Source organism: Saccopteryx bilineata, chromosome 2 (assembly GCF_036850765.1).
Source record: "Saccopteryx bilineata isolate mSacBil1 chromosome 2, mSacBil1_pri_phased_curated, whole genome shotgun sequence".
Lineage (NCBI taxonomy): Eukaryota > Metazoa > Chordata > Mammalia > Chiroptera > Emballonuridae > Saccopteryx > Saccopteryx bilineata.
This window is the reverse complement of record NC_089491.1, coordinates 11,562,268-11,580,312: the sequence shown is the minus strand read 5'-3', so window position 1 is coordinate 11,580,312 and position 18,045 is coordinate 11,562,268. Positions and strand designations below refer to the sequence as shown.

General features: G+C 44.4%; 1 protein-coding gene across 12 annotated transcripts in view; it reads right to left on the bottom strand.

The window, feature by feature from the left end:
• DENND1A (DENN domain containing 1A) overlaps positions 1-18,045 on the bottom strand; it is a 499,929-nt gene that overhangs the window by 215,008 nt on the left and 266,876 nt on the right. For all 12 annotated transcript variants that reach the window (XM_066256260.1, XM_066256258.1, XM_066256259.1 and 9 more), the window contains one exon: positions 14,305-14,405. In XM_066256260.1, coding sequence (XP_066112357.1) covers positions 14,305-14,405 — 101 coding nt within the window. The remainder of the gene's footprint in view (positions 1-14,304; positions 14,406-18,045) is intronic.

The following is an 18,045-nucleotide window of genomic DNA, read 5'->3' as shown; positions in this document are numbered from 1 at the left end:
TGTCCATGTTTTTCCAAGGGTATCTTAGTAACAAAACATAAAACTTCATCTACTAGGCCCTGGCCGGTTGGCTCAGTGGTAGAGCGTCGGCCTGGCGTGCGGGAGTCCCAGGTTCGATTCCCAGCCAGGGCACACAGGAGAAGCGCTCATCTGCTTCTCCATCCCTCCCCCTCTCCTTCCTCCCTGTCTCTTTCTTCCCCTCCTGCAGCCAAGGCTCCATTGGAGCAAAAGTTGACCCGGGCGCTAAGGATGGCTCTGTGGCCTCTGCCTCAGGCACTAGAATGGCTCTGGTTGGGACAGAGCGGCGCCCCAGATGAACAGAGCATCGCCCTCTGGTGGGCATGCCGGGTAGATCCCGGTCGGGCACATGCGGGAATCTGACTAGCTCCCCATTTCCAGCTTCAGAAAAATACAAAAAAAACCTACAAAAAAAACTCCCAAAAAACTTCATCTACTAGAAACTATCTTCCTTTATTAGGTCCCAGAAAGAACTTGTTTGTTGCCTTTCAAGAAAATATGAATGCAAATATCTGTTTCACTAATAGCAAACAAACACCATGGTTCTCTATTTGGTGCCTTTCAGCACTCACGGCAACTTTACATTTCAATGTAGACTGAGTGCAATTTTGCAGACACTTGACATGGCAATTAGACACAGCATGTGCCGAACCAACAACGCACATCATTAAATTAAAGTGGTGATAATATAACAGCTATGACCAAGTCCATGCATAGGCAGGCATGACAACTGCTCACAATTGCCCTATGGCTAACAGCGATTGTGGGATACCATACATCTCTGAATAGCATTATAGGGTTTATCTGTGCTAGGCCTTTGTTCTCTGGGAATTACTGCACTATCTGACTTCATCAATTCCATCCTGCAAGAGGAAAAGCTAGTCTTTCTGCCTTTGCCCCTGCAAAGGAAAGGGGCTCTGCTGCTGGTGTCAAGGCAGTGACATTTTAATGACCTTGACCTGAAAGGTGTGTTCAATTTGAACCCTCTTAGGGGAAGAGAAACTAGTATTTATTGAGCTGCTACAATCAAGCTCTCTTGGTGCATTACTTACCTGTATTTTGCAAGGCAACTCTGCAAGGTAGCACTATTTTCCACGTTTTCAGAATGGAAAACAGGCTCAGGAAGGTGGAACCTGCCCAAGATCACACAGCTAGTAAATAGTAGAACCCTATTCAAACTCAGGGTTGTTGGACTGAAAGCCCAGGCGGGCCCACGGTGCCCTGCAGCACACACTTAGTACTTCAGGCAAAGGAAAGGAGGGCGTGCTGGTATACCACGGGGCCATCACCCAATCCTCTTACGAACTTCAGGCCTGGGAGCAAGCCGCTTCTCTTCCAGGTAAGCCCTACAGCATGAGCTCCCTGCTAGCGATGACCAGGCATGCAGATGGACACTGAAGACTTACTCCCAGCCCTGTTGCCCCGATTCATTATTACTGCACTTTCACAATTTGTTTCCTTTCTTTCCCCCAGATAACTCAGGCCCTCTTAATTATGTTCCTGTAAGGTGAACAGTAACTAATTGGAAAAGAGTCAGGTGAAATAAAAAAACAGTGACTACTCAGAGACACAAAATACAGCTTACTGAGACAAGGAGGGAGGGTAACAGTGGGTAGAGGTGGGAGGCCTCAACCCCCAGGTTAGCAATACCTCTTCCCCCTCAGAAAGGGACAGGTTTAAAGCTGTCCATGGGTTTGGAAGGTCCACTGTTTCTCTTTCTTTTTTTCCCATGTAAACGCATAGTTCACATTACAATTTACAGATTACAGTACCCATCTTATTTCTGAGGCACACCAGCCCCTTAACCAAATACCCTGAGGGCCAAAGGGGATCCCACAAATCTTCCCTCAGTTCCATTTTTCAAGGAAAGGAAAACTGCAACAGGTCTTACTTGTTTGAGCTTTTCTTTTCTTTCTTCTTTCTTTTTCTTGAAAAGAAACAAAAGTGTAAACACAGCTTGTCCTAGAGTTTTCCATTCTGTTCTGAAATAACGAGGCCTGGCATTGTTAGAGAGGTTCAAGGACAAAAGAATGGGAGAGAAGAAGAACAAAGACCAGACAAGGCGTCTGGTTGGAGAACACAAACAATAGCTTTGGTCTTACTGAGAGTGACCAGATACGGTCTTCAGGCTAATGGAGGCCGGTGTGGCACCGAGAGCCAGAGGGGCAGCCGCCGCTTACTGTGTGTGCCAGCACCACACAAAGGGCTAGACTGGCATTTTCTCCCTGGGCCCTCACAACAAGAGTGTGAGGTGGTTTTACAACCACCAATTTACAGTCAAGGAAGCGAAGGCTGGGAAGCTGAACAACTTACTCAAGGCACACAGCTAGAAAATGGCAACGCTGAGAGCAGAACCCAAGTCCATTTCGCTAAGAGGAAGCTTCGTTGTTTCTCAGACCAGCAATTACACAGCTGGGAAGGAGGATCAGAAGGCGGTTAGGAGGTTTTCTCCGGCCTGCTCCCCGAGGGCCGGCAGCAGCTGTGCCAGTCCCAGCCCTGCACAATCTGCCCGACCAGCCTCTTACCACAGGCGCCTCTTGTTCCAAACCTGCCTTGGGCTCTCCGTGGGCTCGATCCCTGCCCCCTGAAGTCCACCAATGCTCAGAGCACCCAGTGGTTGCTAACACCTCTCTTTTTACAGGCTTTTGTCTGGGTTGTCCATGCGTCACGTGCAGATATGTGTGGTTGTTCTAGACTGTCAGTCACAACAGAATGAGCGGGTTCCTGTCTCCCAGAGTCTGCCTGCCCCCCCTGCCCCGGGGAAAGCACAGAGTGAAGACGTCAAGACTGTCTGTGGGCTGCTGTGCACTGAGCGCCCACCAGCACCAGGGCTGCACAGGGTCAGCCCCCGCAGCTCACTTAACCCACAAAAGGCCCAGCCTGTACCTTCCGTTTTATAGAAGAAGAAAGGGACTCTCGGAACATGCACACGGTCACAGGTAAGGGCGACTCCAGCCCAGACCCTCCTACTTCTAAGTCTCTTACACTGTCCTTGCTAAATACTAACTTCTCCTAACCACTGTGTTACAGTTAAGGGGAAAAAATGGTTATTTGATATCTACACCTGAAAAATAAAAGAGCAAGTGGACACTTCATAGACAGAAGAAAACTATCAATAATTGCCTTACTAGCTTCAATGAATTAACTGATACTCCTTTTTGTCCTTTTTGTTCTAAACAGGACTCAAGGCAGTTTATGAGTATGTTCAATACAGCAGTAAAGGTAGGTATGTAAATAGGGGCCAAGAAGAAATGCAAGCCGGGGTGAGGTTCTGCACACCTGCAGGGATGCCCACAGATCTGGGTCCAAGCACTCCAGCTGCCAAGCCAAAGAGGGAAACAGGATCATAATGTGACTCATGGTGTCCACTGGGAAAACAGTCACTCGGGTGCTTGCATTTTTAAAAAGCAATGGGGAGGGGAAACAGAAAATTAGTATCTTACGAAGTATTTATTATGAACTCAGGTGTATTCTATATATATGCTGGTCAGTCAGTCAACAAATATTACTATGTGTCAGGAACCACGTTGGGTTGAGGGCAGAGAAGTGGAAAACAAAGTTCTGGTCCCTGCGTGTTTGGAGTTTATGGTTAATAGCAGACATTAAACAAGCATAATACTGTAGTTGGCAGCTGCAGCAGGGACACTTACAGGATGCTGTGATAGCCTCATTTCATCTTAGCAGCAATCTTGAAAGCCTGATCTCCGTAATTTACAGGAGATCCTATGGTTCAAAGAGGTTAAGTGACTTGACAAAGGTCACAGCTGGTGAGAGGCAGAAAATATGGCTTGAAAAATAAAACGGGTGCAAATGCCATGAGTTAATCAAGGCTTTCTTCGGGGAAAAGGTATTTAACTTTCTGCCTAATTTTGAACTAGTTCTCCCTGATTTATGATCACTAGCAGAGGATGAGGACCCACGAGAGGACAGGAGCAATTCTATATCAGGAGAGGAGGCAGAGACTGCCTAGTTTTCATTTGGCAATTTTGAGGGCCAAACCACAGGGCTCACCATAGTGGAGGCGCTCAGTGTGTGTGGAGTTAGGCACTGGAGGTGGTTTGCTAATTTCAGACACGTGTATATTACGGAGCTGATGGGTGAAGGGAGAGACGGAGGACAATGCCCTTCTCAGTGTGGCCCTGTAGCTTCGTGGAGCAGTAACTCGGGGTTGGGAGAGATGCCTTCTAGAGCTCCAAGCCCCTGAGCTCAACCAAATGAACACTTGAGTTACAAAAATAATGCCTGGAAAAAAACCCTATAAGGTCAACATCAAAGCCTGAAGCAGTCCGCCCTTCTGTGCCTCCTTGGTCAACCGGAAGGAGACGGACTTGGAAAACATCAGGAAGGGCTCCATGACTAAGACCACTGCAGCAGGGCAGGTTAATCACAGAGGAAAGGTCAGGAGACGGGGCTCTCGACTGCCCCGGAGAGTTCAATGAGAACCATAACAGCTAGAGCCAGCTGTGAAGGCAAGGCTCTGCTCTCAGCCTCCAGCAGCCTGTGAGACCCTTGCAGAAATGCAGGAATGAACGAGGCACAAAAGAAATGAGGATAGAAAAAGAGAAAGCTCTATGGAAAAATAAATCAAGAAAGTAACAAAACAAAACATGTAAAAGTTGAAAATACAACTGGTTATGAGAAGAAAAGATTTTCTCTTTTTGCATTCCATTACTAAGATATGTCACAGGCCAAGACGCATAGCATCCAATTTCCTTCTTAGCTCCTCGTTCTTTCCAGCGTTTAAGGGGAAGACAACCCCACGGCTGGGAGGTTACTCCGAGCCTCGCACTGTGCTTGGGCTTCCTGTACGCTCCCTTGTGCCCAGGCCTGGGGGGCAGGGATACAGCACAAAAGCCCTGACACAGGGATCTTCCTCTACTGCAGCCGCTTCTGTGACAATGGTATGACACGGTCTGTGGATCCTGTTCTACTGGTCACCAGGAACATATCCAGAATGCCTACTTCAGAGACCACTACACTGTGCGTAAGAAGTTTCAGAGTTTTCTTAGTGGTGGGTTCAAGACAGGCTCTGAGACAGGGAAGAGTGAGGAATTACATACAGAATGCGTCACAAGAAATGGAAAAGCAGGCCCAGGCTTGGTCATGTAAGCAGAGACCAGAGCTGGCTCTGTCCCATGAGGCTAGTCAGAAATTGGGTTGGAGAAGCAGGTTGTTGTCCTGAACAACGCCAGGCAAGAGGAGGGCCTGGAAGGGTGGGGCCTGAGAGGGAGGGACCACAGGGCAGGCCCAGAGGCTCAGGTACAGATGCAGCAGCAGAGGAGGCAGAGGGCCATGGGATGCTGGGCTGCAGTCAAGGTGGTGAGTAACAACTACCTTCCCCTGAGCCAGGAAGGGCCATTCTCACGGCAGAGCGTGACTCAGCGTCCCTGTGGAAATACAGCTGCCAAGGCTGCAGGAGGACTGTCCCCTGTGCTCCCAGAGCCACCTCAGAGGGACCAGGCGAAGGGTCTGATGCCAACCATCTACACGGACTACTTGTTTTTATAGAACATTTGCTTTTTGCTCTACATACGTTTGGATGGTTAAAATTTTTATTTTAAATAATAAGGATGAATTACCTTACTAACAACAATAAAGAATATATTAAAAATCTGATGGGTCTGGAACTGGAGAGTGGTGATGGTTGTACAACCTTGTGAATATATTAAAAACCACTGCATGGTACACTTTTTAAAGGGTAAATTTTATGGAATATGAATTACATTTCCACTTAAAAACTGAATGGAGAACTTGAAAAGACAGTTTCCCCATAGAACCTATAGCATAGATAGGGGTTCCTATAGAATCTACAGCCCAGAAAATGCAAGGAGCCTAGTCTCTTCTCTCTCCTATTTTCCACCAGAAAGACAGTCTCCTCAGAAACTGCCCAAGGCTCCCTGCCCAGGCCCAGCCCGAGGCCCAGCCCAGGCCCAGGCCCAGCCCAGCCTGGCGGTGTCAGTTTGGGCCCTGCTGAAGAAAATGAAGGTGCCTCTCACCATGGGGCTCAGTAATCACCATCATCTGACAACTTCTTTTTGGCTGCCTGTTTGATGACGGGCTCTTTATGGAGAACTGTGCTTTTAGCTGTATTCTTGTAGATGAGGAAACTGAGGCACAGAGAGATTATGTGACTCACCCAAAGACATAGATTCAGTAGGACCAGAGCTGATATTTGGACCCAGAACTTCGACTTCCCCGCCTGAACTCTTTTCTGTTACTCAGCCTTTCTGTCCCAATCTCAGCATCAAGTGCAGCCAAATCCTACTGAGGAATTCACCTAGAAATCTACAACTTCCCTTTGTCCAACCAGCACACACTGTCTGTTCGCTTCCTAACCATTAAGCCCCCGGACACCTGATTTTCCTTCTGTCCGCCACCGAAATCTGGCTCCTCTCCTCTCCCACCTCTCTTGAGTGAGCCACTTGTTACAACGGTTCCACCCTGAGCCTGGACCTGTCTCCATCCCTTGTTGCTTTGTAGTTTTTTTAAAAAAATGTTTTCTCATTCCTGCCTGGACACCTGTGCTCTTTTGTGAAGGAGTGTTTTCTCAAATTCAGAGCCATCTGTACACTTCTACCTTCTCATGCCCAAAGCCAGGGACATAGTAGCTACTTGTAAATGCTGCGAAATGGAACTGACACAGAATTTTTTGCTTACTTGTTGGAATTCAATCTGAAACAAAACCTACACAGCCCACAGTTCAGTAGAGATAAGAGAATGTCAGCCATACCTGTCTACCTAATCTATTGCTGTCCTACCTCAGTGTTGTGAATTTCAACTGGATTTTGCAGGGTCACACACCACACATACATAGTAATACATTTTGAGTATAACTACATATGTAGTCATTAATAACAAAAATAGTACCTCCTGTTTGTGGAACCTGTTTTGTGTCGGTAGTAATGACTATTCATGGTTGACAGAAGGGAAAGTTGGGTCAGAGAGGTTCAATGACCTCAAGGCTGGTGAGGGGGAAGCCATAACCAAAGCCAGGTTCTCTTGTTTCCACCTCACCACACTTCACTGATTTCTACTCTGCCACCAAGGATATCAACAATCTCACTGACTTTAGCATCAATGTGTTACCTACACAAAATTTTACAGCATCAGTGAAGATAAAGATTAGAATAGAGCCACCTCTGATCATCCAGATGTCACTTCACAGCTGCATCTAGACTGATGCCCTATCACCCATATGGACTGGGCACCCTGAGATCAGGCCTATTCCAGACTGTTTGCTAAAACCCCCTAGATGGAATACATGATGTGGCAATGGGGGACTGGTTCAGAACTCAGCATGCATTACGAAGAATCTAGAACCAGTATCTCTCAAAGAGAAATGAAGTATTCCTACTCTGAGTGGGAGAATGGGCTTCCAGTCACCTGGAAATAAATGTCAGGAAATGCAATGCATTTTAAAAATCTAAATGTAAAATTCAAACTAAATGTGCACATCTAACTTTTCTGTGTAACCTCGCCCTCAGCAAGCTTCAGGAATTAGCTACTAACTTGGCTCTTGACCTGGCTGTTCTTTGGGGACACACATGAACCTGTCCTGATCTGATGTAGAAATATTTTATCACAAAGGTATGTGAACAAGTGTCCAAAACAACCCAAATATATAATTTAATTTAGGAACTGACTTGAGGTCTTCTGAATAAATAAGAGAAAAAAAAAAAGGAATTTACATGGGAAATACCATATGGCTTCTACTGGGATCTTTTATTAGCAACATTTAATTAGCATAGTGCCTGGTACATAGTAAGTGCTCTATAAATATTTGCTGAATGAATGAATAATTAATTAATGATAACATAAGCTTACAATTAGCAAGTCATCAAGAAGCCTACAAGAATAATTTTTCCATAAATCTTGGTGATGGGTGCAGATTCTTCTCCAGCACTTTGGAGTGTTAGTAAGAAAAACTTTATTATTAGATGGCCTTGGGTTGCAAGTGCGGCCTATATACCGTGTCTTAGCCTGCTGTGTGACAGAGGGTGAATTATTAAACCTCTCTGAGTGTCAATTTCCTAATCCATACAATAGAGCCAATAAAATTTGCCTTAAGGCTTGATTTTGAAGATTTTCAGTATGTTTATAAAGAGCTTGACACACATACTAGACTCAGTAGATGGTTGGTTCTTATAATGAGAGGGAACGTTGACTCTCAACAGCAAGTTTAATCCTCTTGTCCCAGAAACGGGAAAGCTCTGCCCACACTGGCCGAGGTCAGGGCTGCCATCAGCCAAGGTGGGGAGCATTCTCATTTTCACTTTCAAAGTCAAGAGAATGGCACAGATCTAAAGTAGAAAGGAACCAACAGCACATGTTTTTAAATATTCATAAGGGCTGGAAATGTCTTACTCCTTTCGTTTTCTCTGCCATCTGCTTTTGTTTCTTTTCTTTTCATTCTTATGCCACAGCTGCAAATGAAAACAACCATACAATAACTCGAGTTAAATAAAAAAAAAATCAAAATAAAAACAATCTGAGGGGTAAAAAGAGAAGATGAATTATAAAGTTTTTTTCCCTGAGCTCACAGACTACAGAAGCAAGAATAATGTTGGATGTGAGTTAAGCCCTTCTGGAAACCCGAATCCCTGGCCCATGTTTATAACTATAAGAGCAACCATCATTTACTAAGTGGCTCCTAGGTGCCACTTGAGGACCAATATCTCTAATGCCTAAAGCCACCGTTCAAAATAGGTCAATTAAATCCATTTTACAGAAAAAGAAATTGCAGATCAGAGGAGTAAAATAGATTTTTAATGGTTACACCGCCAATAAGAGCTGGAACTGAGCTGTGAGCTCAGGTCTGTCTCCATCTGCACTGGCGCTTTCTCTACCACCTTCTTCAAAAATGGGAAGGGGCATGAAAAAATTAAGTCAGGCAATATTTAGGGCAGATCATGTGTGCTAAACTGATTTATTCTGATAATTAAAATCTGTGATTATAGCTCTAACTAAAGTTAACTCAGATAATTGATAGTTTGTATTTGTGAATGTGTAATTATTGCAGGGTTTCCAACACCACACTTTTCCTTTATTCACTGCACCCCAGAGCTCTGTTCTCCCAGCTTCCGTTCTACCCAAGGCGGCATTACAGCTCTTGGGGTCTCTGAGCTCAAGGAACAGGACCTATGATACCAACTGCAGGGTCTGGGCTCAGCCCCATTTAACATGTCTTTGTCCAGAAGTCAATGAACACCTCACCTTCAAGTGCAATGTAAAAAGCTCTTACAGCCCACACTCCACTGTTGTCCTGAAAACTCCTAGCAGCATGTACCTGAAGGAAAACTGGCAGCAGCGGTCCTCATGTGTTAATTACACTTGCGAAGTCTATTATGCATAGAAAGGGCACCTGCTGGCAGTGAAAATGACTAGAATCTGCCCTTCCTGTGCAGTGAGTAAATTGAGAGTTCATTTCTACAGGAGATAATAGTTTTCAGATTCCATTTCGTGTATCCCCTGCATGGGGACGTACTTAACATTTAAATCATCTGCAGAAGAACAAACCTCCTTCAAATTTACATGTTTCGGGCTCCTAGCACTTTACTTAAAATGCTAGTTATCCCTGCTGGCTCTTACCAGCAAGGATTAAACTCAACTGTGGTGAAAGTCACGGAGCACAATAGAATCAAGTTATTAGCATTGACTCAAATTTCATGACATTTGTAGTTTCTGACCAAAGCAGTGGCGGCAGGCTGAAGGTGATCAAGTCAAGCCTTGAATGGAGGATCTGTTTCTTCTCTTGGGGTCTTTTATTTTATCATTCTTCCATCTTGTAGTTAATAAAGAGATACCAATCCCCACCAGCCTGTAATCATTCTTTTGTCAAATGTCAAAAAGTTCTTTCATGAAAACAAGAGACCAGGAAAGAAACACTATCACACAAATAGAAATTTCCAAGATGGAACCTAATCACAAAACTCACTCTGGCTCAGAAAAATACAAGCCTTAACTTTGATTTTTTTAGAGTGCTAGTTTGGGGGTGACAAGGGCTTAGCAGCCTCCTTGACAAGTCTTCCCTTCTAAATTAGACCTGGCGGGATCATTGCTCTTGGTTAGGCTGGTGACACAGGTCTGCCCCGTGCCCAGGTTAGGGAGGGAACTGAAAAGAGGATCTCAGGTCAGCTTCCATGGGAAAGACTGAGGCAGCTAATACGTCTGCTGAGCAAACAAGAAAGGAGGGTTGGGAGGTGAGGTGGCAGCTGGAGAGAACTGGCTAGAATAAACACTTTTTTTTTTGTATTTTTCTGAAGCTGGAAACGGGGAGAGACAGTCAGACAGACTCCCGCATGCGCCCGACCAGGATCCACCCGGCACGCCCACCAGGGGGCGACGATCTGCCCCCCAGGGGGCGATGCTCTGCCCACCAGGGGGCAATGCTCTGCCCCTCCGGGGCATCGCTCTGTTGCGACCAGAGCCACTCTAGCGCCTGGGGCAGAGGCCAAGGAGCCATCCCCAGTGCCCAGGCCATCTTTGCTCCAATGGAGCCTTGGCTGCGGGAGGGGAAGAGAGAGACAGAGAGGAAGGAGAGGGGGAGGGGTGGAGAAGCAGATGGGCGCCTCTCCTGTGTGCCCTGGCCGGGAATCGAACCCAGGACTTCTGCACGCCAGGCCGATGCTCTACCACTGAGCCAACTGGCCAGGGCTAAACACTATTTTTTTAAGTAAAACTTTTCAATTGTAAAAACTGTACTTTCTTTATTGAAATATCTGAAAATATAAAAAATAAAATAAAAAATTGCAGAATTCCCTGCCCTCCTCTCCATCATGAATCACTGCTAACATTCTGGTATATTTCCCTCCAGATTCTGCCCCTGTGTGGAAATGTGTACACACATATAAGTTTCATGTTATATAAACACATAATTGTTGTCTTTATAAAAAATGGAATCATACAGTACATAATATCTATATTGGGGCAAGTTCCTGAACCTCTTGGGGCCTTGCTTTACCGATCTGTGAAATCGAGCCAACACCACCAGCCTTACAGGGTTTATAGAAGAACTCAGAGATCGCAGATGCAATGGAGGCAGTCCCATGCCTGGGACAGAGAGGACACTCCACACTGGCAGCCACTGCAGCCCCCAGTGTTACTGACAGCATTTTCCTCTCCACAGTTCTGGGAATGTAAGCTGCTAGTTTTGAACTAGCTAACAATTTAAGCAGCTAAAACTTTCCAAATAACAGAAAGCTAAAATGGTACTACTACCAATCCCTGCACACAGGACCCCTGGGGGTTCCTATCTAAAGCACCATCAAGACACAAGGGGCGTCTCCTCCAGGGAGAAGCTTCGGGCTTCCCCTTAGACTAGAGCATGTCTGGGTGAGGTGTGTAGGGGATCCAAGTCTCCCTCTGTGCGGGAGGCCCCTGAGACGGTGTCTGTAAGGGAGGGGCCTGGGTCTGAGTGTGAGCATGGGGCCATGTGTCTGTGTGACTGTATGCCCCTGTGGGGGGGCTGTATGTAAGGGGGTGGGTGCCAAGATATGCGCCCTTTCTACCTCTTCTATAATGTATCTCCCTGCGCCTTCCGTGGTGTGCACTTTGTTCTTTTCTCTCCCCTCACCGCCCTGCCCCCTCCTTCCTCTGTGTCTGCCTCTGCCCGGCCCTCCATCTCGCATTCCGACAACACTACCAGAGAGCAAACACGGGCCTTTCCTCTGACGTGCATGGCAGGGAGATAACTAGAGCTGGTTCAGAAGCTCAAAAGGAGCAGCAACTCTAAGCAGAGGCACAGCCCCCTAATCTCCTAAGAGGTGGGAGAGAGGCATGGATAAAGAGAGCCAGCTTGATAAGATACATGGTGGAGAAATGAGCCGATTCACTGAGCACAGGTGCTGGAGTGGGTCGCAGGGTCCTACCTGGCCGCCCTGAGCTACATCTCGGCTGTGCCCGTGGCCTCCAGAACTGTGGCGAGCCGCCCATTCCAGCCAGGAGGACCGTGGGACATCTTTAAGCTCCCGTGGCGGTCTGGCTAGTCTGGCTAACATTTCAGTGGCAGGTTTGCAAAATGGGTTGGAGAACCCAGAAAAAATTATGACTGACCAGGACTCACTCATTTTGAACCAATAGTAAATATCCTGAATCATCTGTTCTTAAGCGACAGAACTGCAACCCCTCAAAACAGGTCCCCTTCTCCTGAAGTTGTCGATTTCTGGCAAGCAGTGCCTTGGGACTCAGCCCCTACACACCTCACCTGGACATGCTCTATGGCAGGGGTCCCCAAACTACGGCCCGCGGGCCGCATGCGGCCCCCTGAGGCCATTTATCCGGCCCCCGCCGCACTTCTGGAAGGGGCACCTCTTTCATTGGTGGTCAGTGAGAGGAACATAGTTCCCATTGAAATACTGGTCAGTTTGTTGATTTAAATTTACTTGTTCTTTATTTTAAATATTGTATTTATTTCAGTTTTGTCTTTTTACTTTAAAATAAGATATGTGCAGTGTGCATAGGGATTTGTTCATAGTTTTTTTTATAGTCCGGCCCTCCAACGGTCTGAGGCACAGTGAACTGGCCCCCTGTGAAAAAAGTTTGGGGATCCCTGCTCTATGGGGAGGCCCGAGGGTTTCCTGGGAGACACGCCGGTGTGTTGGTGCACAGTGCTCTCTTGCTTGTGCCGACTGGAGCTGTCTGGAGACAATGTCTTTAACCACATTACATGGAAGAAAGAAATGGCTCAGAAGGAAAATGGATCCAAATCGGTCTTTTTGGTAATCTATCTACTGAAGACAGACAGCGAAGATGACGATGCCTCGGCAGAAGAACTGCTGAGCAGCCATGGGAGCCAGCTTCTCCGCTTGGTGCCCTTTCGTCTCTGACACCATTTCACCTTGATATAATTATGTGAAGGACCACCTCATTTTGCAGATGAGGAAACAAAGCCTGAAGCCAAGTGAGTTAGTTGCCCAGGGCACTAGAGCTGACTCTAAAGCCTGCCCGCCCGCCTGCCTTCCACTAAAACACAGTTCACTGAACAGTGAACTTCCCATCAAGAACTTCAGAGGGTTCTGAAGCCTGCCTTGTGCGCCCAGACTGCAGCAGAGAGCAGTCTCAGGGAGCGGGCCAGGCAGGGCTGGAACTGGAAGACCTTGGGGAATCTCAATTGTTCTTCTCATCAGTTTCCAATTTGTCTTGGAAAAGAAAAATCACACAACGACTTGGTGCTTTGGTGTCCCCAAACTGAGAAATGGAAAAGTGCTATCTCCTCACTTGAACTCTTAAGAATGCCACGATGTATATAAAGCTGTTTGGAAACAAAAGGGCCAAGCAGTCATGGGGTGTAAAACTCATTTTTTTTTTTTTTTTTTTTTTGTATTATTTATTTATTTATTTATTTATTTTTCATTGACTTTATTAGGGTGACATGAGTTGAGATAATTGTACAGGTTTCAGGTGCCCAATTCTACAACACCTGTCTGTACAACATATCATGTTTTCACTCCCCTCCCCAAGTCATGTGTTTGTCCATCACCATTTATGCCCCCACACCCTCCTCCATCTCCCCCCCCAAGAATGTTCTAATTTTTTAGAAAGTGAAGCATAAAGTCAAAATAGTGTTTACCTCTAGATGGATGAATAGGGGTGAGATTGATTGGATAGTATTATCTAAAACCTCCTGGGATTTGGGAAATGTTCTATTTCTCTATTTGTTGACACTGGTGTATTCATATGCACCAACTCACTAAGCTGCACCCTTAATGTTTGTGTACCTCTCTGTATGTATGCCATACCACAGATTTCGAAAGGTTAGAAAAAAGAATATAAGCTCCATCAGGCGGAGTGTCAAGTATTTTGTTCATCACAGTGTCCCTATTACATAAAGAACTTAATTAGGTGCTCAGTAAATATTTGCTAAATGAGCGCAGGCATGAAACCTGGGTTTGCATTGTATTTAAATTGTATTTATTTCTATCCACATTTTGTTTATAGCTCTTGGTTAAGCAGGAGTATGTGAAGCAGAGCTGAGAAGTTAAGTAAGTACCTGTCTCAGGACAACCCAGCTAATCAAGGGATGAAAGCTTCTGGGGTCTGTGCTCTTAAAGCACCATTTTAATGCTTCCCACTCTTCTTCATGCAGAGACAGGTGAGAAATATGGGAATAGGGGTGTGGCCGGGGAAGAGAAAGACCATATTCTTGGTCTGTAAAACTCATTTTTGAAGTCAGTATTTTTCCTTTGGAGTTACCAAGTGTGTGCATCACAAGCGTCACAAGTGACAGACCCAATACGCCCTGTCAGTCCTGGAGGAGGAAGCGGGGGACAGCGTGGGCAGCGGCCTTACCAGCAGTAGTCCAGCAGGTGCGGCGGCAGGATGGGGATGTACACGTGCTGCCAGAACATGGGGTACAGCATGGCGGCCGACCCGTGGATGCAGGCGGTCAACTGCAAGAGAAGCAGACCTGCGGTTCAGAGCTAACAATCACAGTGAGGAGACACGGTCCTGTCGGAGTTCAGCAATAAACTAAATACACACTTCTCAACGTATTTAAAACAACTCAATCACCCTAACTCAAATTTAATAAGAGCCTACTTTAAAAAAATAATGAAAACAACAAATCTATTTTTTTCCTGATTATGAAGTTAATGCACAATGACAGTAGAAAATTTAGAAAATAGAAAAAAAAAGGATAAAAGAAAACAAAAGTCTTCATTCACCATCTGAAAATAATTTAACATTTTGGGGTATTAGATACATATGCACTTATATTTCCTTTTCTAATAAAATTAGGTTTATTGTAATACAGTGTTTATTTGCTCTATATACTTTTTTCATTTGCAAGTATGCTCTTTTTTCATTAACATTATTTGCTGGCATTTTCCCACATCTTTAAATATTCTTAGAAAACATATCTTTTAATGCCACTCAATAAATTTTCCATACTATATTTAACAATACTGCTACCATTAAGTGCTATAATCAAATCAGGTCAATTCTTTTTCTATCTGGTTCCTAGATAGAGGATTCAGAGACAAAGGTTATAAATATTTTAAGGCACTTACTTAGTATGATTATATAAACATAATATACACATGCACATAATACGTAGATGAAGGATAGAAAGCTCTTTCCATGCACTCGGCCACAACCACCGCGTCCCTCTGCCCCTCACCAGCGTGGGGAATCATTGTGGAGTGGGCAGCTTTACAATGTTTCTATCCTGATTTTATTTTTATTCTTCTGATTGTAACTGAGGCTGAACGTCTTGTCGTGTGTTTCTTGGCTATACTTCTTAGGTAAATGGTCTGTTCCTACTCTTCGGCCACTTTTTCTAATAAGCATTAGTAGTTTTCAACATTAATTTACAAGCAAACAGTAGCTATGCAAGGGACACTAATCCTTTGCAATGTTTTGAAAAAATACTTTATCTTTGTTGAATTATCTTCAAATATTTTGGGGCAAAGAGAGGGTTAAATAATTACATAGACAAATCTTTCCCTTCATGATGGTTTCCACTGTTTTTATACTAAGAAAGTTCCCCAAATCTTCCCCTGGCACTTAACTGTAATCCACCTGGAATGAATTTAGGGTTAAGGACTAAGATGAGAATTTATTTTTTCCACATAATCAGTTGCCCCCACACTGTTAACAGACTGAGCCTCCCTTTCCCATTTTTTCTGAAGAGCTAGATACATCATGCAATCAGTATTTGATATACAAGTAATTAAAATTTTAGGAAACAAAGATATTATAAAATAAAACTGCTACAAAATTTAATCCAGTGATAAAAAAAGGAAAGCCCCACCTTGGGAGACAGGGCTATGAAGTGACAAAGCCAACAGCACATGCTTCGTTCTGTCCCGTTTCTCTGGTTTCTGGGAAGCCTGTTCCCATGAGGACTTTGCCTCTTTTGGAAGCTGTTAGCCGGTCTTTGCTGACAGAAGGACATTTACGTGGTGAAAGAGTGACGTGCCAAGGCCCAGTTAAGAGAATCCCAGAGGTTAGTGTAACACGAACAGCTTTAAACTGGATATTCTGCTGATGTTTCACAGTTGTGAGGGCTGAGGATTAGATCCAGGGCCGCCCCTCCATCCCTTTTCCCTGCAGACCCTGTTCTTTAAATCAGGTACATGTTATGAACAGGAGCTGCTCCAGCCAGCTCTCTAGAGCTGTTCCCAGTGACACCGCCAAGACTTGTAAGTTTGATCTATCCCTCTCAGCCTATTTTAATACGTTTCCATATAAAGGAGGCTGTCTGTCATAACACGACTGATCTCTTCAGCTTTAGAAGAGATGAGAAATCTTCGCTGGGACTGAATGAATGAAAAGGAACCAAATCTACTCCAACTCCACCCTGAAGTCAGGCTGGGGGGTGACACTGGCCGTGGGCCCCAGCTCTTTCTGCCCATCCTTTAGCTGCCAAAGTACTCTTACTAAACTGCAGGTCCAGGCATGTGACATCCTCCTCAGAAACCTTTGGGGGTACACCTGGAGCAGCTATGTTCCACCTGTGGAGCAGCGTCTCCAACCACCATCTCTACTGCCTTCTCCAAGTTCATCCTTGGAGTAACATTCTTTCCCTCCCCTGGACTTGTGCCCATAGCAAACCCTTCCTCCCTCAGGTCTCCGTGCAAGTGCTGGCTTCCTTGTATGGCTCTTCTGGATACACACCCCATTATTAATGGGGCTATGACTGTCTTGTCCTCTCATTGGGAAGTACAGAAAGTCCCATTTTACTCCCCATGTTATCAATGGTACAGGATATATAGAAGTGCCAGCTAATGTAATGTTTCTTGACTAAATAAATAATCATTCTACTTAGAATATACTCACAATATAAAGGTAGTGGCTTGGCTTTTAATAGTATTGGAACAATATTTTCATAAGTCTCACAGAATGGGATATATGACTCAAATTCCAAAACAATGATAAGCTTAGACACAAAACATGACACTTCTTAGAAAACCAAGTCAATGGATTCATTCACCCATTCATTCAATAATATGCCTAACTCTGCAAATGCACAACACGTCAAATAAATAAAAGCACCTTAAAATCTATAAGGTGCCATATAGATGTAAGGTATCATAAATTCATTTGTAATTCTCTTTAAAAAAGTCATTCAACAGAATGTCCTTGGTCAAGACAGAACTTGATTACCTGCCTCTTTTTAGCTTAAATAGGTTTGAGTCTAAATCCTATTTCAACTGATAAAGTGGCAGAGATCTTATCTTTAATGTTCTTTTCATGTCCCCTTAACCTCAAACACACACACACACATGCACAAACACGCACACACACAAACCCAAGCTGAATGCCAAGATTTTAAAATTCCTTGTACCTCATAAAAAACAAACTTTTAAGGTGTTTGATCATTTTCACTGAGGGTTTTCTAAGGGCCAAGTCTCCACAGTTAGAGTAAAACACATTTACCCATTAGATTAAGAAAACAAACAAACAAAAAGGGAGTTGTTGGGCTTTTTTACTAAATACTAAATGGCGCAAATAATGTGCATCTTTACTTAGGAACAGTGGCTAAGTTGACCACAAGAAAAGTGTTATGAAGAGGGATGTGGTGGGGAACAAGAGGGGAGGTATTCGGGGGGACACTAGAGTCTATGTACACCTAATAAATTAAAATAAAAAAATTTTAACAAGTAGTATGATAGATCTATGCTTAATCAGAAATAACATATTATGTCCTATAAATTATCATTAGCCACTTACTTGAAAAATAACTCTAAAACTAACCCCATTAAATAAAAAATAAAGATCCTAAGGGCCTATGCTCATTTCTTAAGAATACAAAATTTAAAAGTGATGAAAGTATACAATTTGGATTGTAGTCAACAAAGGGGTATTGTGAATATTTAATTGAAGTGTAAGTTGAGGAAAACTATCCTATCAAAAATCTCACTCAGTGGGTGAATAGAAAGATAGTATGTGTAAAATTTGCCCAAAGTCATTAGTCACAATGAATATTCATCAGAAGCCAATTATCAATCCCATTTAATGACACCCCAAAAGATTTTGCCCTGAAGCAGCTGAATAGTCTAAGACTCCAGACAAAACTAGACAAATTAT